Raw genomic sequence first — 21835 nt, forward strand, 5'->3', positions numbered from 1 at the left:
CCTTCACTTGGCTTCTATTTAACCCTTTATCCCACCTACGTCTCTGGTCATTCCTTTACCTTTGTGCAGGCTTTTTTGTTCCTATCCTCCCTATAACCCTAGGTGTTCTTTAGAGTTTAGGATGCTGCCTTCTCCTCTGCCCACTGCACACTCTCCAACGTGGACCTGCCTTCTCAAGGCTTTGTCCATTACCAACAAATCAATGGTTCTGGACCCATGTGTGTACTTGTCTCCTGAATGTCTCCTGTAGGAACCTCAAGCTCAACAATTCAGATACTGAATGTGTCATTTCTTCCCCTTCCCAAAAGACCTCTTCTTCTTTCTGACTTTCCCTGTTTATTTTGTTGTCCAAGCCAGAAATCTGTCAATCACCATAGGTCACTTCTTTTGCTTCCCCCAGATGTAAGTTGTCACCAGGTCCTGTAAGTACTTCTCTCTAGTATCTCTTAAAATGCTTTAATTGTCTCATCCTAATGGCCACATTTTATCCGGGGTGCTGCCATCTCTCACCGCTATTGTAGTCAGAATCCCCTAGCCAGTCTTCCCGTCCTTAGTCTTGCCCCTCCAGTGGATTCTCCACATTGCATCTAGAGAAATCAGCTAATCCCTCACTTCTGCCTCTCCATTTTCTCCTCTTCCTTTCTCTCTCTTTCTTCTCCTTCCCAAGGGACTCCTACTCAGGTATTGTTTTTTTCTAAGAAAGCTGTATGCTCTATAATTTGGGTAAATTGCTCTTTTTACCATGGCCATTGGTGCCATGTTATTTTTTGCCCATCTCTCCCACTAGTCTGTAAAGCACTAGAAGACGGGACCATGTTTTATTTGTCTGTGTGTCCTCAGAGCCTAATATGGTATCTTGCACATGGTTGAAAAAAAGTTTAATGTTAATAATAGCTAATAAAAACATCGTGCCTACTGCCCTACATCAATTACAAAGAATGCCACAGAGTGAGGTACAAGGGGGATGTTCCTGACTTCCTGAAGAATTTCACCACGTGCTGACCTGAGAGTATAAGGGTGTTTGAGAAACATTATTTTTAAAAGAACTATTGTCACCTCACCTTTTACTGCCCCATTGTTAATTGTGGTGGCAAGACCAAGGGTAGTGATACAGGGGACCTCCCCCTGGGAACAGAAATGGCAATGACAAGCCAACTCTTCTTGTATAACAAGTTTTTTTTCTCTCTCTCTTCCCTCTCTTCCAGGCATATTGTAAGCTTCTTCCTTATAGTCACCCAGCTGGGCTTCTGCTGTGTATACATTGTGTTTCTGGCTGACAATTTAAAACAGGTAAGGTCTTCTAGATAAGGTGGAGGAAAAGACATGGAAAAAGAAGGGTCATCTGCTAGTTGCTCAACAAATAGTTTCTTCTCTTTGGGTTGCAGTGTCTTTAGCAAACAACCAAGGAAGTCAAGCTAGATTTTGTCAAAGAACACAGACCTCCTCTAGCTCACATAACTGCAGGTCCCTCTGAGTGGCCCCTTTCCCACAGCACCCTTTGTCCAGGGTCTTGGGCCTGTCTGTCCTCAGGACTGTTCTCTAAACTGGAGCTAGAAGGAAACGGATTTTTGTTGAGCCTCCTGGCTTGGAGTTTAATCGCCTTTAACTCTTTTAAAACTGATATGGGTGATGATACTGAATCTTCTTTGGACTATTTTCTCTGTCTTTCACTGCTTAATTTCTGTGGTTTAACAGTTGTCCCCAGAAAGTTCTTTTTATCTAACCCAGAAGTTATCTTGTAGCAATTTGAACAAAATGATGTGGTCAATAACAGAGACCATTCTTAGTCAATAAGCTAAAAAAGATAGCGATTCTTTAGGGCTCTTTTTCTTTCTCTGCTTATAGTAATACCAGAAATTTGGAAATGTAGAATAATTAGAAAGAAGGAAAAAATAGTAAGCATTCAGATTTAGTTTCTATTTTGTGTCAGGTGCAGTGCTGAGCATTTTATATACTTTCCCTCATTTAATTCTCTCCAGGACCTCATCAGAGTACATACTGTGGTTATGCTCATTTTACAGAGGAGAAAAATGATGCTATAAACTCTATAATGTATATAAGTCAAGAGCCAAGGTTAAGAATGTAAGCCTTTTGGTATCAGAGCTCAAGTTCTTAAATAATATGCTATATTGCTTCTCAAAACAAAAAACTATTGTTAATCCAACCACTCATAGTTAATGTTTTAACTTAGTATGAACTGGTTAGCATTTTGCAATATCCTTACATTTTTTAATGTAATTTTTAATGGCTCCATAATACTCCATTCCACAGACAAACCATGACTAAGTCAATATTATTGGATATTTTCTTTGTTTTCTTTGGCCTTTCTATTGAAATCTAAATATTTGTGTACTCCTTTATTTCCTTAGTATATATATCTTAAAGTAAAATTACTGAGTCAAAGAGTTTGATTATTTTGAAGGCTTTCCAAACACATTGCCAGATTCCTGCTTGGAAATCAATCTGGTATCATCAGAACTTCGTCATCCTATGGAGATAAGGCAAGCATCGTCTCGAGAAGTTTGCAGGCTGAATGAGATGTGTCCTAAAACATATAAAAAGTTAATTATCAGTGTGTTTTGGTGCCAGGTCAGGATTCCACCAACCATACCCTGAGGTCAGGGGTGCTTAATTGTGAATTTAGGGGCAGATATGTGCGGGGGCATGAAAAATAGTTGGAACAAGGGAAGACTTCCTCGAGGAGCTACATCTGAGCTGGGCGTTGAAGGGCAGCTTGGAGGAGGAGGACTGCGGCCAAGGTGGGAGAAGGAAGGAGCGAACGCTTGGAGCAGGAATGTGGGGACTTGCTCAGGAGAGGCAGTACAATGGGATTTCTCGTGCGACTGGGCCTTGGGACAGGAAGAATCTTCACAGTTGGATGGGACCCATTGTGGAGGACTTTGAATGCCCAGCTCATGTTCCAAGTATTTTTCCTACCATAATGAGGAATTAGAAAATAATAAGAATTAGTGATTCATTTAAGTATCCAAGTGTGTTATTAAATAAAAAGATTTTGAAATAAGACTGTAGGCTATGATTGCAATCTGTTAAAAAAAGAATGCATATAATACTCGTAATTTGTGATATTGTATACAAAATGCACAGGTGAATATAATCCAGGGCATTCCCATAGCTATCCAAGGATACTGAGATTATTATTTCTTTGACATGCTCTTTTTGCATAACTCATTTCTAACTGTTCTGTAGTACACTGTATTGCTTGCTCAATAGGATTTCATTAAGTAATGCCGGTTCTAATGCGGGTGGTATCATCCTTCCCCATCCCTCAGCTTTGCCAGGGGGTGTTTCTCATCTGCCTCAATGGTTGGGGGAATGCTAATAGCATTTATTGGGTGGGGTCCAGGGATGCCAAATGTCCTGCAATGAATAGTCCAGTCCTCACAAAGATGAGTTCTCTCACTCAAAATGCCAATATTGGTATGGTGCAATTGGCCCAATTATGAAAATGTGTATATGGGTTTTTGGGTTATAAGTAACACAAACAGCCTAACTCACTGTGAGATTCTGGCATGTGAGCCATCCTAGCTCTCTGTGAGGGAGGTGATGAGCCAAGCACTAAGCTGACTGCATGGCCAGGTGATTCATCAAGTCTTCCCCTTGCTTTCCCATTCCTTCCTCAGGTAGTGGAAGCAGTTAATAGCACAACCAACAACTGCCACTACAATGACACAGTGCTTCTGACACCCACCATGGACTCTCGACTCTACATGGTTGCCTTCACGCCCATCCTGATGCTGCTGGTCCTCATCCAGAACCTCAGGATCCTGACCGTCTTCTCCATGTTGGCCAACGTCAGCATGGTGGTGAGCCTGGTCATCATCACCCAGTACATCACCCAGGTTGGTGCACGCCACACATCCACCCCTGCACTGGCCAGAGTCTTTTATCACAATGCACTGACCCCTAGGGCAGACTCTAGGGCAGGTACACACCTCACTCTTCAGCCTAGAACTGACCTCATTGCAGTTTTCTTCCACAAAGGTATCTCTGTGCAATCTCATTCTTCAGGATATCTCTTCTTTTCTGTTGATCCTCCAGTACTCACTTTTAGTCTATCCAGGCTTTAAAAACATATTATGCTTGGTATGGAAAACATTTTGGTTGGTGAACTATAGACTATTCCTGTAATGGTTGGAGAGGAACAAAATGCAGATGACAAGCAGGATCCTCTACCACAGCTGAAAATGATCAAATTACCCACAGTCTTACATCCTCTAAGCTACAATTCCAGGCACCCAGAATTACCCCTAGGGAACTCAAGAGGAAAAAAAGAAAACCTAAAATTTGTCACAGAGGTATAAATAGAGAGTCTCAGAAGTCCAAAAGCAAATATATCACAAGGTTAATTACAACATCTTTGAGGTTGAGTTATAGATACTGATTTTCCCTCAATTTCCTACTTTTCTATTCTTTCTAATTTTAATTTTATAATGGGCAAGACTACATAGAAATTCAAACCCCAGAAATCCCTTGGCATACCTAATACCTTTCGAATGTTTTTCTCTTTCAGAAGTCACAAGAAAAAAAAGCTTTATTGTCCATAGAATTTTGTAAAAATAACAAATTAGTCAAATATTTTAGGATAAATTATAGATAAAACATATTTCTTAAGGCGATATTGGTAAATTCTAAAAAATTTAATTTCCTAATAAGATAGCTATCTTTGATTAACTTTTGGACTATTCCAGAGGTTGCCTTACTAGAGAAATGGTTCTATAATTATGTTCCCAATCTAGGTCATAAGGTATGTGAAATATTTATTCCACATACTTTCCTCCCCTTCAATTTATAGCTCATTGAAGAAGAAAAAGCAACTTTCATATTTTACTAATTCCTTTGAGGCCCCTAGAATACTGTAACTACAGTCACCATAATTTCCAACACCCATAACCACTGGTACATTCAAAGTATCCTTGGGCAGTTTATCCTGGTACTAACCTGTGGTGTGCAGAAAACTTCAAAGGTAGGTAACATTTTGGATTCTAATAAACCAAACCCCTCCTTGAGATACTAATCCTTCAATACTTTGTCAGGACCTTTATGTTTCTTTCCTCTGGCTCTGATGTTGTGCCATCTTAAAATCACCTCTGTTACCTACTTTTGAAGTTTTCTGCTTTTCTTGACATTCAATTGTTTAAAATTTAGGTCTACTCTCAGAATAGCCCCCTCTTAAAGGAGTCCAAACATGCTTTGGGAGTAAATGTCTAACTGCCTTTTTCTCTCCTGTAGGGAATTCCAGACCCCAACCAGTTACCTCTGGTAGCAAGTTGGAAGACCTACCCTCTCTTCTTCGGAACAGCTGTTTCTTCATTTGAAAGTATTGGCATGGTAAGGTTTGGATTGGGGTAGACTTTCTCTGGGTGCTGGATGGACTTCTGAATAAGAGCTCTGGGTTTTTGGGTTTCTGTGCGTACAGGGAAAAAAGTAACCCCTGGCCTCACCTGGGTCAGTTGTCATTAGCATGAGAAAAGTCGATTACAACAGAGAAGCAGTCAGGAGACAGAGTTAAATTCTTGTCCCAATACATCCGTTAAACATTTATCTTCATATCAACATGTGTCTTCTAATCTTTTAAAATCAAGAGAAATGGAGTTGTACAGTTTAAATTACAGGATTTGATGGAGTGTAAAGGAATTTTAAACTGAAAAGTACTGTATATTTGCAATGGATTATTACATAGTCTCTACTTCCACACTTGAGGAAAGAGTGCTGTATATATAATTTTTAACTTTGCCTTTCATTTACACTCAGTACAGTTCCTTTTTTGGTATACATTTCTGGAAGTTTTGAGAAATGTGTAAAGTCATAGATGTGCCACAATCAAGACACAGAACAATTTCCTCACCACAAAAACCCCCTCGTGTTGTCCCCTTTATAGTCAACTTCCTCCCCACTACTAACCCCTGGCAACCACCTTCTGTTCTCTGTCGTTTTATCTTTTCCAGAATGCCATATACATGGGATCATACAGTGTGTAACTGTGTGATAGTTACATACTTTTGAGACTGACTTCTTTCACTTATTTGTGTTTAAGATCATCCATGCTGTTGCACGCATCCACCACTCACTGCTATCACTGAGCATCCAGTGTATAGGCAATACCACAATTTCTTTATCAATTCACCTGCTGGAGGACATTTAGGTTGTTTCTAGTTTGGGACAATTATGAATAATGCTGCTATAAACATTTGTGTGCAGGTTTTTTTGTGTGAATGTAAGTTTTCATTTCTCTAGGAGTAGGTTTGTTAGGTTACATATTAATGTAGGTTTAACTTTATAAGAAATTGTCAAACAGGTTTTTAGAATGGCAGTACCATTTGCATCCCCACAAGACTGTATGAACATTCCAGTTGCTCTGCATATTGCTAGTTCTTATATGTACTGTCAATATTTTTTTATTTCAGCCATTTTAATAGGTATATACTAGTATTTGATTTAATTTGCATTTTACTAATGACTAAGGAGTCTGAGAATCTTTTTATGGGCTTATCTGACATCTGTATATCCCCTTCTGTGAAGTGTCTGTTCAAATCTTTTGCAAGTTAAAAAAAATACTGGTTGTCTTCTTATTGTTGAGTTTTAAGAATTCTTTATATATTCCAAATGCAAGTCATTTACTGGACATATAACTTACAAATACCTTCTTGAGTTTGCAGCTCATCTTTTTCATTTTCTTAACAGTCTTTCACAGAGCAAAAGATTTAATTGTGATAAAGTTCAGTATATCAAAATTTTAGTTTTATGGGTCCTGCTTTTGTTTTATCTGAAAGCACTTTGCCTAATCCAAGGTCACAAAGATTTTTTCCTATGCTTTCTTCTAAATGTTTTATAGTTTTCATTGTACATTTAGATCTATGATCCATTCTGAGTTAACTTTAAAGGTGTTTATAGGTCGAAGTTCACTTTTTTAGACAATGCCCAGTTGTTCCAGCATCACTTGTTGAAGACTATCCATTCTCCATTGACTTACCTTTGCATCTTTGTAAAAAGCTAATTGATATATGCATATGGGTCAATTTATTGATTTCCTATACTGATTGATCAGTGTGTATGCCATTTCATAAATACCAAACTGTATTTAATACAATCTTAAAATCAGGTAGTGTGAGAACTCTTTTTTTTTAATTTTGGTATCATTAATATACAATTACATAAGCAACATTGTGGTTACTAGATTTCCCCCTCATTATCAAGTCCCCACCACATACCCCATTACAGCCATTGTACATCAGCATAGTAAGGTTGTATAGAGTCACTACTTGTCTTCTCTGTGCTATACTGACTTCCCCATGCACCCCCCCCTCCACCGCTACGTTATGTGTGCTAATGCTCCTTATTCCCCTTCTCCCTCCATGCCTACCCACCACCCCCAGTCCCTTTCCCTTTGGCAACTGTTAGTCCATTCTTGAGTTCTGTGAGTCTGCTGCTGTTTTGTTCTTTTTGTTCCTTCAGTTTTTGCTTTGTTCTTATGCTCCTCCGATGAGTGAAATCATTTGGTACTCGTCTTTCTCTGCTTGGCTTATTTCACTGAGCATAATACCCTCTAGCTCCATCCATGTTGTTGCAAATGGTAGGATTTGTTTTCTTCTTAGAGCTGAATAATACTCCATTGTGTATATGTACCATATCTTCTTTATCCATTCATCTACTGATGGACACTTAGGTTGCTTCCATTTCTTGGCTATTGTAAATAGTGCTGTGATTAACATAGGGGTGGATATGTCTTTTTGAGACTGGGCTCCTGCATTCTTAGGATAAATTCCTAGGAGTGGAATTCCTGGGTCAAATGGTATTTCTATTTTTATTTTGAGGAACCTCCATACTGCTTTCCACAATGGTTGAATTAGTTTACATTCCCACCAGCAGTGTAAGAGGATTCCCCTTTCTCCACATCCTCGCCAGCATTTGCTGTTCCTATTCTTTTCTATGTTGGGCATCCTAACAGGCGTGAGGTGATATCTCATGCGGTTTTAATTTGCATTTCCCCAATAATCAGCGATGTGGAACATCTTTTCATGTGCCTGTTGGCCATCTGAATTTCTTCTTTGGAGAATTGTCTATTCATATCCTCTGCCCGTTTTTTAATAGGGTTATTTGCTTTTTGAGTGTTGAGGCATGTGAGTTCTTTATATATTTTGGATGTTAACCCTTTGTCAGATATGTCATTTACAAATATATTCTCCCATGCTGTAGGATGCCTTTTTGTTCTGCTGATAGTGTCCTTTGCTGTACAGAAGCTTTTTAGCATGATGTAGAAAGAGCTCTTTTTTTATTAGTATTTGTGTGATATCTTTTACCATCCTTTTTTCTATTGAGAAATTCACCATTTTAGCCAAAGTATACAATGCAATACCTGTAACATTCATAACATCTTGCATACATCACCACTATCTGATTCCAAAAAGCATTCATCACCCCTAAAAGAGACACTATGCCCATCAAGTAGTTACTCCATTCCTCATGTTTCCAGCCCCTGGCAGCCACGACCTGCTTTTTGTTTCTATGGATTTACCTATTCTAGACATTTCACGTAGATGGACTCATACAATATATGGTCTGTTGTGTCTGGATTCTTTCATAGAGCATAATGCTTTCAGGGTTCATCCATGTTATAATCAGTATCCATATTTAATACTTTAATGTGACTCAATAATCTTCCATTGTCTGCCTATACAACATTTTGTTTATCCACTCATCAGCTGATGGACACTTGGGTTGTTTCCACCTTTTGGCTATTGTAAATAATATTACTGTTAGAACTCACGTATAAGTTTTGTTTGAACATCCTGATTTTGATTCTTTGGGGTATATACATAAGAGTGAGATTGCTGGGTCACTATCTTAATGAATATTGTCTCCTAACTTTGTTCATTTTCAAGTTTGGCTATTTGGGGTCCTTTCCGATTCCATATGAATTTTAGGATCAGTTTGTCCATTGCTGCCAGAAAGGCAGTTGGAATTTTGATAGAGATTTCATTGAATCTATAGATGAATTTGAGGAATATTGTTATCTTAACATTATTGAGTCTTCCAATCCACAAACATGGGATGACTTTCCATTTATTTAGGTCCTCCCTTAATCCCTTAAACAATGTTTTGTAGTTTTCAATGTACAAGTCTTGCATCTCTTTGGTTAAATTTATTCCTAAGTATTTTGTTCTTTTTGGTGCTGTTGCAAATGGAATTTTAATAAATTTCTTCTTCAGATTGTTCATTACTAGCTCAGCACTACTGATTTCTGTATGTTGGTCTTCTATCATGCAACTTGCTGAATCTGTTTAGCAACTCCAGTACTTGTGTGTGTGCAGACATGTGTGTTAATGTGGATGTCTGTTGTGTCTTGTCTCATTACCCTGGATAGAACTTACAGTACAGTGTTGAACACAAGTGGTGAAAATCCACATCTTTGTCTTATTCCTGATCTTAGGGGAAAGTTTCAGTCTTTCACCATTAAATATGATATTTACTGTGGATTTTTCATAGATGCCCTTTATTGGGTTGAGGAAGTTCCCTTCTGTTCCTTGTTTGCCGAGTATCTTCATCATGAAAGAATGTTGGATTTTGTAAAATGCTTCTTCTGCAACAATTGAAGTGATGATGTAGATTTTTTTCTCCCCTTCAGTTTATTAATATGATGTTCAATTAACTGATTTCATATCAATTATGAAATGATTTCATATCATAATGAACCACCTTTGTATTCATGGGATAAATCCCACTTGGTAATGGTACATAATCATTTTAATGTGCTGCTAGATTCAGTTTGGTAGTATTTGGTTAAGTAATTTTGCATCTGTATTCATAAACAGTATAGGTCACAGTTTTCTTTTCTTAAGATAAACATCCTTTTAATCTATTTTAAAGTGGATTTCTTACAGAGAGAATATAATTAAGTCTTGTTTTTTTAATCCAATCTGACTATCTGTGTCTTTTAATTGGTGTAGTTAAACCCCTTGCAGTTACATAATTACATGGTTAATAGGTCTGTGATTAATAATGTTTTGTTTTACACCTTGCATTCTTTTAGATTGTTTAAATACTTTTAGTATTCCACTTTAATTTTCCTGTTTAATTTTTCACTGTATCTTTTTCTATAATACTTTCAGTGGTTGCTCTAGAGATTATGATAAACATATATAACTTTTCATAGAGTTAGTATTTTATCATTTCTAGTAAACAGTCACATAGGTCCCTTTACTCTCCCCTCTTTTATGTTGTGTTTTCTATATACATTACATCTAAACACATTTAAAACACCCTCAGACTATGTCATAATCTTGGCCATCAATAATCATACATAACCCTCACTTACAACAACTTGTAACAAAGTTACAAGAAGAAAAATAGTCCATTTTATCTACCCAGATAATTACTGCTTTTTTTGCTCTTTCTTTATTCTTGAATTCACAAGTTTCCTTCTTCAGCATGAAGAACCCTAGTTAGCATCTGCTGCTGACATATTCTCTTCATTTTCTTCATTTCAGAATGTCTTTCTTTTGCCTTTATTAATGGGGTGTATTTTTGTATAATATAGAAGTCTACGTTGGCAGTTCTTCCTTTTTTTCAGCATTTTCAAAATATGGTTTCCCATCCTTTTGCCCTCAGTTGTTCTAATAAGAAATCTGCAATTATTTGAATCATTGTTTCCCTATATGGTGATATATTGTTTTTATCTGTTACTTCCAAGAGTCTTTTTTTTTAACACTGGTTTTTAGCACATCTACTGTAGTAATAGAGTTATATTGTAAATCTGATATAGTTTTCTTTGAGTTTGTCCTGTTTGAAATTCACTGAATTTCTTGAATCTGTAGATGTATGAGTTATAACCAATTTAGAAGGTTTTCAGCCATTATTTTTTTCAAAACTTTTTTTCTTCATCAATCTCTTTTTATTCTCATTCTGGGACTCCAATGATCCAAATGTTAGACCTTTTGATACACATCCCACAGGTTTTTGAAGCTCTCTTCATTTTAAAAATCATTTTTCTCCTTTTATGTTCAGATTCAATAACTCCTAGTGATCAATTTTCAAGTTCACAGACCACGTTCTGTCATTTATGTTGGGCCCCTCCAGTGAGGTTTTTCAGTTCTAAAATTTTCTTTTGGGTCCTCTATATAACTTCTACTTCTTAGCCAAGAACTTAGATCTGTCCATTTATTTCAATACTGTTCTCCCTTTCTTCATGGGGGATGGTTGTTAATAGCTGCTTTAAGGTCTTTGTCTTATATTTCCAACATATGAATCATCTTAGGATTGGCATCTGTTGTCTTTTTCCTTACAACTTGTTGAAATTTTCCCAGTTCTTTGTATGTTGAGTAATTTTAGATTGTATATTATATATTTGAATATTATTTTTGAGATTTTGGAGCCTGTTAAAATCCTCTGGAGAATGTTGATTTTTTTATTTTAGCACACAGTCAGTCTGGTTTGATTCAGACCACAGGTTCTGATCCACCTTCATGGGCCATGGTGCCAGTATCAGATGAGTTTTCAAAGCCTTCGCAGTGATACCTGTCTCCACCATGCCTGTGCCCCCCCAGCAGCCGGCTGAGATATAGATGGTGGTCTACGCAATAGTTCAGTTTTCAAAGCCTCTGCTTTGATGGCTACACATCAATTCTACCATGTGCAGCCCAGGACTGAGCCCAGGACTTCACTCACAGATTTAGGGGATCACTTTCTTCAGCTCCATCCTTTCCATGTTTTCTTGCATACTCACCAGCTCCCATTAGCTCCTTTTTCTGGTCCTGTGTCTGGAAAACCAGGGTTTTAAGCTCCCTACACTCGTATGCACTTTCTGTGACTGCGTCTGGCTCAGGAATTAAGCACTGAAAGAAAAGAGGGAAGAAAGATAAATAGATAATAAGGATTCCTCCCATGGCCAACTTCACAGACATGCAACCTGTGTGGAAGGATCCCACTTGTAGTTTAATGCTCTGCTTTCATCATCTTGAAATTTTTGATTTTTGACCAAGAAACCCTGCATTTGCATTTTGCTCTAGACCCTACAATTAATATACCAGAGCTGATTTCCCCCCACGTTCATTGGCTCCCAAGGCCCCTTTTCCTAGTTCCTTGCTTAGAGATGAGCTTGGCTCAGACTTTTAGGTGCCTATGTGACCGTCACAGTCACTGATACACCAGAATGCTGCTCTGCTAGGACATGTTTTAGTGTGTGGCCTTGAGGGCATAAAAAGAAACAAAAACATAGGGATTATTTCCATGCTCTGTCCCACAGGGCCACCTATTCATGTCCTCTGGCCAGAAAGAGGGTTTCTCTAAGAGTTATCTCTGTCTGCATCTTTCTAGTACTCAGGGTCCCTGTGTGTCTAAACTGGGGGATACAGGAAGGAAAAAAATCTGGGAACTTACTGTCATAATGGCCATTTTTACTAGTTTTGGTCAATCCACCCACTATTACATACTTCTGAGAGTCCATGGATAGTTGCTTCTGTATTCTTCCCAAGGCTTTTAGTATTTATCAGTGAGGGAGACATGGTAGAGTGTACTTACACCATCTTAATAGAACAGGAAGCACTTTATATTTAGAATTTTGGACAGTCATGGCAAAAAGTGCAGTGGTTGAGCAAATAAATTTGGAGGTGGAATGTTCTGGAATCTTACTTTGGCCATGGACTACGCTTTGAACCCTAATTCCCCAACTAAATGATGGTAATATGTGTTCAATATTTATTGAACACCTACTATGTGCTAATGGTTATTAGTGTCTGAATTCAAATCACCATTAGAAATCTTTTAGGCCAGTCTCCAATTTTGCAGAAGCAGAGCCTAAGCTCCAAAAAGGGAAAAGGGCTTGAGCCAGGCCACCAGCTGTGAACGGCTTCAGCTATGGCTAAAACCAAGTTGCTCCTCACTCCCAGTCCAGGGACCTTCCCACTTTATGTGAACAGCCATTTATCTCTTTGATTGTTGAGGAAGAGAGAGAGAGAACACCAACTACTGAGTATGATCAAGCCTTCTGAAACATTTTTCACCTGGGGAATTTACACAGCAGAAATGTACTGCAGTGTGGGAAAACTCAGGTCCGACTGTCTGCTCTCCACATAATCCCCTAGACATTTTCCTGAGCAACAGCTACAACCAGAAACCTGCCCCTAACGCAGAAGAAAGCAGAGAGGCACAGCGGTGACCCTGATGCGGCACCCGCTTGAAGTGTTTTCCATTTGCATGGGGACAGATGCATGTAGGACAAAACAGGAGTTAAGAGTTCGAGGGAACAGATGCTAAGTTCCTACTGAGTGATGAACATGCCCAGTGCTGTCAGAGATCAGGCAAGCCTGCATGGAAGAAGTATACCTGGACTCGGAGGACAGCCCTAGTCCACAGCCTAGCAGTGCCCCACTTCCTTGAGGCAGGTTTCTTCATCTTCAGAGCCTTGTTTTCCTCATCTGTAAAGTAAGAATTACCTAAGTCCCAACTCCGTGGAGTTGTGATCTGCACAGTATAAAAAATTATAACAGCTAATAGTTACTAAGCCCTTGCTATGTGCCATATGGTCCCCATGTAATTCTCAAAAAAATTCCAAAAGTGAGTTTTCAGGTGAGGAAACTGAGAGGCAAATCAGCCTAATGATGTGTTTAAAGTGTGCTTAGCCCATGGCCTGATCACGGAGGAGAGGGAGGGGTGGGGGTGGGCTCTTAGCTGGTAGAAGTCTGAGGATGAAATAAATGTGTGGAGTGAGAGCCAGAGGATTGGTTCCAAAGACAGACATGACCTTGGTACCCAGCAGGCTCAGGAGGCAGGCTGCTGTCAACCTGGACGTTCCTAGAGCCAGTTATGCCTCTGGAGAAGGGTCCTGAGAACACAGCATGTGGGGACATGTGTGGTGGGAAACCAGGAGGCCCTCTGCCACCAGTTCACTGGGATGTGAGTCTCCACCTCTGCATCTGTACAGAGAGGGTTGAGTGCACTGAAACTACAAGTCCCAAACTCAAAAGCCTTTGGAAGGCAGTGTGGACGAAGAGCCCGGATACATGTCAGCATGCGGGCAAAGTGGGCCTCACTAATGGAGGAAGGCAGTGGCCGACAAGACTCTGCTGGCCAGACACAGCGTGTCCCCTGGCCGGCTTGGGCTACCCCGGGGGCTGAGCTTCTTGGCTGGGACACCCTGAGAGGCCCTTCCAGCTCCAAACTGTCCATGGCTCATATTGTGACTCCAGGGCTTCCTTCCTTTTTTCTGATAATTGTGGTAAAATATACCTAACATAAAATTTACCATCTTAAACATTTTTAAGTATACAATTCAGTGACATTCACATTATTGTGAAAGTATCACCACCGTCCATCTCCAGAACTTTTTCATCTTGCAAAACTGAAACCATATTTATTAAACAATAACACCCCATTCCCCTCTACCACAGCCCCTGGAAGCCTCATTCTATTTTCGGAGTCTATGAATTTGACCACCCCAAGTACTTCATGTAAATGGAATCATGCATTCTCTCTCATTTTGTGACTGGCTAATTTCACTCAGCATGATGTCCTCAAGGTTCATCCATGTGGTGGCATGTGTCAGAATGTCCTTTCATTTTTAAGGCTGAGTAGCACTCCATTGTTTGTATAGACTGCATTTTGTTTATCCATTTATCCATCAATGGACACTTAAGTTGCTTCCACCTTTTGGCTATTGTGAATAATGCTCTGGACATAGTTGTACAAATATCTGCTCAAGTTTCTGTTCCAGTTCTTTTGGGTGCATACTCACAAGCGGATGCTTTCATATTCACGGTCCTCGTTCTTCTTCTTCCTTTGTACACTGTGACGTCTTTGTAGATTCTGCCACTGGAGAACAAGATGAAGGATTCCCGCCGCTTCCCAGCCATCCTGTCCTTGGGAATGTCCATTGTCACTGCCCTGTATGTCTGCATCGGGACTCTAGGCTACCTGCGGTTTGGAAGTGGCATTAAGGCCAGCATAACCCTTAACCTGCCCAACTGCTGGTAATATCACATACCCTCAGGTGGGGGGGAGCTCAGCTCTGCAGGGACACACAAGTCTTTTCCTCCCCCCTTCCACACACAGCGCCCTGAGGTCTCGATGGCCTCCACGGGAAACCCCAGGTTCTGGATTCTCTGTCCAGGAAGCTTCTCCTTCAACAACAGCCCTTCATGTTGAGTGAGGCCTTGATAGCCTAGTACGAAGACAGATATGATTTAGGAATAGAGGGAAGAAGTGAGAGTCCGTGGTCACCTGAGAAGGGAAGGGTGGGGTTCCAGAGATAGGAGTCAGGGTATGGCCACACTCACTTCCAAGTACATATACTAAGGCTGTGTTACCCAGTCTTTCATGCCACAGATGATGGTGCATATCTCCCAAGTCCGGGTAGCTGGGATTAAAAAATAGTAAAACAAGAACTAATCTGGGGAGACCACTGAAAGGTTTTATGTTCAAATGCATCCAATTCACATAACAGCTGACCCAGACTTCAACAGTGCTACATTTAAGTAGACACGAGCCCATACTACATTGTGCAGCATTTTTTCCCACACTGAGGCATGTCACAGGATGCCTATTTTTTTTAAGGGTCACTTGGGGTCTTAATTGCCTAAATGGTGCCCCTTTCCCAATTTGATAAATGGCATTCATCAAGCATTTATTACATGCCAATTATATGCAGATGCCAGTCGAGACACAGGGGTTAGAGGGCACTGATGTGAATAGATGATGACCTTCAGCTTCACTCCTTCCCCAGCTTGTGATCGGTGGGAATGGAGGAGGGATAGATAGTGTATATACACAAGTACAGAAGAGAAAAAGGAGCCCTCCAGAGTAGCAAAGAGACCTTGGGGACTTCTGAGAAAAGAAAGTGCATTGGAATGAGACAACGAGGAATCTCATCATCCAGAAAGACAATTCTGTCCAGATAAGGACAACACTGGCACTCGTACATCCAAGTCCCAGTTGCACTGCCTCCTATCTGGTGATCATGGATTATTTAATTTAACCTCTCTAACCCTCAGTTTCCTCATCTGTAAAGCAGAGTTGTCATGAAGATTAAGTTGGGCATATCTAAAATCATCTGATACCTTCTCAAAAGAAAGGAATTACACCACTTTGGTGGGGTTTGAACAAATGGAAATGGAGTTCAGTGGTGTTCCAGGCAGTAGGGCTAGCAAGAAGCACAGAAATGTGGAAGTTAGTCTTCTTAAGGAATGGCTTAAATATAGATATACACACAGGCTCGTTAGACATGGGAGACGCATGTACTACATTAATGGACTAAAGGAAAGGAGTCATACTCCATAGGTCAAAAAAGGCTTTGATAAGACTCAACATGCCCCATCACATGCTCTTTCTGCCCCTAGTCTAAGACCTGCCTCTCTTGTTCCTTCCTGACTCCATATAACCCTGTACGTAGACTGTCTTCCCCCAAGGATTCAGGATTCTGCATTTCTCCCAGCCTACTGTATGCATTTGTTGAGTTTAGGAGGATCCAGAGAATTTCCAAGAACAGACAGAGGTCACAAGGGGCCAGAGTCTTTCAGACCCAAGTTTTTTGGTCTTTGCTACTTATCACTTCTTTCTCCCTGGGCAAGGTACCTGGCCTGAGGTTCTCTTTCCTAAAATCTAAAATTGAGCGCCTTTGCAAGGTATTTTATATACCCAGGATCAAGATTCTTTTTATTTAGAGATGGCCCTCTGAACTGCTTCCATTCAAGTCCATGACCCTTAACCTGTTTTCACTGTGTGTCTGCCGTGATTCCCTCTTGGCTCTTAGAAGGCCCCTCCTCATCACTTGCAGACAAGAAAACTGCAGCCCAAGGGGCTGTCCCAAAGGTCAGAGGTAAATGTCCCAAGGGGCCTGGGTGTCAGAGCCCAGTGGCCTTAGAGAGCACCTCTCTGGTTTGTCCTGCAGGCTGTACCAGTCGGTCAAGCTCCTCTACATCTTTGGCATCATGTGTACCTATGCCCTGCTGTTTTACGTCCCTGCGAAAATCATCATCCCCTTCGCCGTCTCCCAGGTGTCAAAGCGCTGGGCAGTGCCTGTGGACTTGTCCATCCGCTTTGCCATGGTCTGCCTGACATGTGAGTAGCAGGCAGAGCAAAATGTCGCTCTTTCCTGAGGACTACCAGGAATCAGCCATGTGGTAAATGATAGTCTCGACAACCAGCACTGACCGAGCACTCACTGTATTTCAGGGATATACTAAGGCTTTATAAGTAGTGACTCATCAAGCCTCAGGGACAACCTGATTCTTATATACATACACCTAATGAGACAGACTTACTGGTGTCCAGTCTGAGAGAGTGAAACAACTTATTAAGCAATAATCATAATGATAAGAATTGGTATTTGTTAAGCACCTTCTGTGTGCCAGCCACTGTGCTAAGCTCTTTTTAGTCCATATTTCATAGTATTTTTTCAGTCTTACAGGAACTTTTATGAGGTAAGACTTTGATAAATCCTACTTTACAAAGGAGAAAATTGAAGCAGGGAATGATAAGTAATTGGCCAGAAAGTGCCAGATGTGGGATCTGAACCCAAGTCTTCTAAGTTCAGAGCCAGTGCCCGTCACCTCCAGGACAGAGGGTGAAAATGGCGGCAGGTGAGTCTAATCTAGCAGCAGAGGCTGTTTCTTTGACTCTTACAATATTGTATAAATTTGGGCCAACATTAAAAATGTGGGAGATCTCACACACAAATCCAGATTTCTAATGTTTTTTTGGGGAAAAAAATGATTTGCAAGCCTAGGGTCACATTGCCCATTGGCAGGAGTCCACCAGACTGGCTCCCTGGATGCCCCTGTGCTCACCTGTTGGTTTCAGGTGGCCCCATCACCCTCCCACACCCTTCCTCACAGTCCAGGCCCCGTGACCCAGGGTGCCACATCTCGGCAAGTATTTTAGCAGGGGCAGCTGAGATGACAGAAATTCTGCCCTGAGTGTGACATGGCCCAGCTGTCCCCAAGCTGCCTTTAAATTGTGATTCTAAGCAATTCTTGCTTCTTGCTGGACTAGACCAGCTCATATAATTCACTGGGCATTGATTTTCTTCCTTTGAAATGATTTGTTCCCAATTTACTGTGGGAGGCAAGGACACTGAACCTTTGAGACTCCAGAAAGATGGAGGAATTTGCCCCAAATATAAAGATAAAAATTCCTAAGGCCTAAAACTGACTCCCTTATGCATTGCCCCAGTCAGTCTAGATGAGTAAATAAACTGAATATTAAGGATAACTTTTCTGAGGGCTTTACGTCAATTGAATCGATTATCTAGGTTTAAATGAATTTAAAACTTTAATGCCATTTGCAATATGAACCATAATACCTAAAAAGATGTATGTCATTTATCCTCATTTTGCAGATGAGAGAACAAGCTGAGTGAAAGGTAGAGACCAACAAAAGCCACACAGGAGAAGCTAGTGGCCTGCTTTCCAGATCCGTCTTCATTCTCTTATTACACTACACTCCTCCTCCACGGGAGGCCTGGGGAGGCTTCTGGGCTTTCTTGGCTGAAATTTTCTATCAAGAAAAGTAAAAAACATAAAAGCTCAGGCCTGTAGAACAGCCTAAGAAAAAATATGTAATTTCAAAATCTGTAGCTTTACTGTTTTTTCATTAGATGTTTTCTGCCATGTATGTAAAACCTGGTGAAGACACTTTAACAAGACCCTGAGGTCTTGTTCCAAATGAAGACCCCTTTCCTCTATAAATACTTTCACATTCTAATTGTAAGAGGTGCTAATAGTCATATTAATTATTAAATGTGAGCTCTGTGAAGGCAGGGTTGTTTTTTAAATTCTTGTCTGTTTAATACATTGATTTTCCCCAAACAGTTGGGAGAGTTCCCAGCACTGTTATTTAGTGTTATTTATGAAGTAAGATCTTAATCAGTGTTGAATATGTCGATATCCAAAATGGAATTCAGTGACATAAAGATTCTCAAGCTAAAAATATTTGAATAAACAGCAGCCACAGGGGAAAAGAAAACCTATTCTGAACTTCCTTTGCTGAATTAAACAGGACCATCTGAAAAATGGCCATAAGTCCACTCTCTGGTAGGTTTTCAGCCAGAAAGGGGATTAACCATTATCACAGACTGAGTGATTACTTAGGCTATCTGAAACTGTAATGCCTTCCAATTATTCTTGTGTAGAAGCTCTTTCTGTCCCCCTCTTTCCCCTTATGAAATGGGCATATGAACCCCTATCTTTCGTTCCAAGGGAACCAGTCTGTCTGAAGGCTCCCTAGCCCTAAATAAACTTTGTCTTTTCCCCTGCTAATCTGTCTATTGTCAGTTAAATTCACAGACCCCTGGTCACTAAACCTAAGTGGGTACAGAGAAAAATTTTCCTCCAAATGGAAAGAGACACACCAAATTTTTAATCTGTAACCTCTAGTGAATGTAATTTGGGATATTCCAGGACTTTCAACTTTTTGTTTATGTAACTAAATATATGAGAAACAACTGGTTTATGTTTTAAGGATTTTAAAAACAGACTTTAAAAGCTTAACTAGGTCTGGGAAGATCCATCTATCGTGTATCATCTCCCACAGGCATCTTGGCCATCCTCATCCCCCGCCTGGACCTGGTCATCTCCCTGGTGGGCTCCGTGAGCGGCAGTGCCCTCGCCCTCATCATCCCGCCCCTCCTGGAGATCACCACCTACTACTCGGAGGGCATGAGCCCCCTCACCATCGCCAAGGACGCCCTGATCAGCATCCTGGGCTTCGTGGGCTTTGTGGTGGGGACGTATGAGGCCCTGGAAAATCTGATCCAGTCAAAAGACCCTCACACCTTTTCCAACTCTACCGTTTTTATTCAGTGAGAATGGTCCTGCTCCTTACCCACCAGCACCTGACTTGTAATGATATGGATCTCTTTTATATGCATTATCTTTATTTTGCTGTTTAACCTTTTGTCTGGGCCAAGTCACTGTGAAACAAGCAAGGACTCATCTACAAGGTCTACATGGTAATTTCTTAAAAATTTATTTTTATACCTTTTCTTTCCACCTCTAGCTTTCCACTGTGTTGAGCACTTTCCCTGAAGGACTCTTGATTCTTTCAACTTTTTGGCAATTCACATGACGAATTTCACACCTTGAGTAGGGCTATGCAAGAAGAAGCCACCAGGGGGCACCCAAGTCTCAGCCTCTAGCAGAAAGAGGGACAACCTAAAGCTGACTCTTACTCCAAAAGGCAAAGGGTTTCCCTTTTTCCTGATATGTTCAAAGAGGAAAGACTAGGAGTATGGACATAATCTGCAATCCAGAAAAGTGTGCATAACTCCAGTGTCAAGAAGGATAGGACCAAGAGGTCCAATGTGAGCTGTAACTCTCAGAAAAGAACCATCATATTTAAGTCAAGGGCAATAAACTTTCTAAACTACTGGATAAAGTTTTGGCCCTGTTCAAAGATCCCAATAATGGGTAGAGGGCATGGAATAGATGCAGTAATGCAGGCTGGCGGGTAGTGTACTGTAACATCATTTGGCATTATTTACCTCTGAATTCTTGCAAAAAGCATTCTTGACTACCGGTAGGTATGCCAAGTATAAATCAAGGCTCTTTGTAGTGGAATGCAAAAATGGCCACAAATTCCTCTTTACAATGTGACTTTGCAGCTCCTCCCATTAAGAGGTGAAATCTATTATCTTTCCCCTTGAATCTGGCCTTGGCCGGTGGGACATTAGTAAATGTGATGCAAGCAGAGGTTTGGTGACGGCTTGTGCCACGGGACTTTCATCTCTTGCTACGCTATGGAGCTGAGAGCACCAGGTAGAGAAGCCTGAGCTAGCCTACTGGAGGATGAGAGACCATGTGGAGCAGAAAGAAATCATTCCACTTGAGCCCCGTCCCCCAGATCAACTAGCCTGCTGACTTCCAGACACGTGAGTTAAGCCTTCCTAGACTATATCTATTCCCAGTCAAGCTGACCCAGACCATAAGAATTGCCCAGATGATCCACAGAATTGTGAGAAATAAATGTTTGTAGTTTTAAACCATAAGGTGTGAGAGTTTTTATGCAGCAAAAGCTAAGGGATACATCTCTCTAAAGGAGATACAGCAGAGAGTGAGAAAAGAATTCTTGCCCTCAAGGAGCTAGTTTGCTGTCCTTGGGGAAGAAGTACAAGTAATCAATGAAGTCATCACCATGATAGGTCTTTGTAAGAGCAAGGGGGGTACTAACTGTTCTGGACACTGAGGATGACTTTCCATAGGTGGTGCCATTGAGCTGGACTTTGAGTAAAACTTGGGTCTCCCAACACTAAAATCTGGCCCTTGTTCCACTCAGTCCTGCTGCCTTGACATTCCAGTGCCTTTTCTAGTTTCTGACCTTGGCTGGCAGCCAGAGGCCAGTCAACCTGAGACACCACCTCAGCTTTCCAGGTAGTATTTGCTCCCTCCCTCCCCACTAAGATACAAAAATTGGGGAAAGTGTCCTAGATAGCCAAGTAGGCAGTTATTATAGGCAGATCTGTAGTCCCAGAGGAGGGACTTTCTCATCATACTCTGTGGTTTATGGAATGACCCATGCTTGTTTCAGCCTCAGTCTTAAGAGAACATTTGCAAAAGCCCTTTTCTGCTTATTTTCAACCATCATCTTTCCTACATACTAATTATCATCAAAAAATGACCAGGCAATTTATCATGCAAACCAGGATACTTTAGTGAAAAAAGGCATTATTAATTATGCCAGGGCAATAAGCACAAACCAGCACAGTTCTGGACAAACAGACATTATCCACTCTACTCATCTTCCTTGTTCTCTGTGTACACTGAGTGAGCCAGGTGGCCTTATTACCATTCCTAGAATACCCCAGGCCTTCTCCTGCCTCAGGACCTTCATA

At 40.7% G+C, this 21835-nt stretch overlaps 1 protein-coding gene across 4 annotated transcripts in view; it reads left to right on the top strand.

Annotated features, from left to right (window-relative positions):
• Window positions 1-20992, top strand: part of SLC36A2 (solute carrier family 36 member 2) — a 29568-nt gene extending 8576 nt beyond the window's left edge. Inside the window, exons 5-10 of one of the 4 annotated variants that reach the window (XM_017640727.3) lie at window positions 1206-1290; window positions 3642-3860; window positions 5251-5349; window positions 14815-14981; window positions 16898-17067; window positions 19540-20992. In XM_017640727.3, coding sequence (XP_017496216.2) covers window positions 1206-1290; window positions 3642-3860; window positions 5251-5349; window positions 14815-14981; window positions 16898-17067; window positions 19540-19811 — 1012 coding nt within the window. In that variant the 3' untranslated portion in view covers window positions 19812-20992. Of the gene's footprint in view, window positions 1-1205; window positions 1291-3641; window positions 3861-5250; window positions 5350-14814; window positions 14982-16897; window positions 17068-18346; window positions 19266-19539 lie in introns of those variants that run through there. The other 3 variants (XM_073230421.1, XM_017641447.3, XM_073230422.1) reach the window with 3 other exon arrangements.
• Window positions 20993-21835: the final 843 nt, after the last annotated feature.

This window comes from Manis javanica, chromosome 1, assembly GCF_040802235.1.
Source record: "Manis javanica isolate MJ-LG chromosome 1, MJ_LKY, whole genome shotgun sequence".
Taxonomy (NCBI): Eukaryota; Metazoa; Chordata; class Mammalia; order Pholidota; family Manidae; genus Manis; species Manis javanica.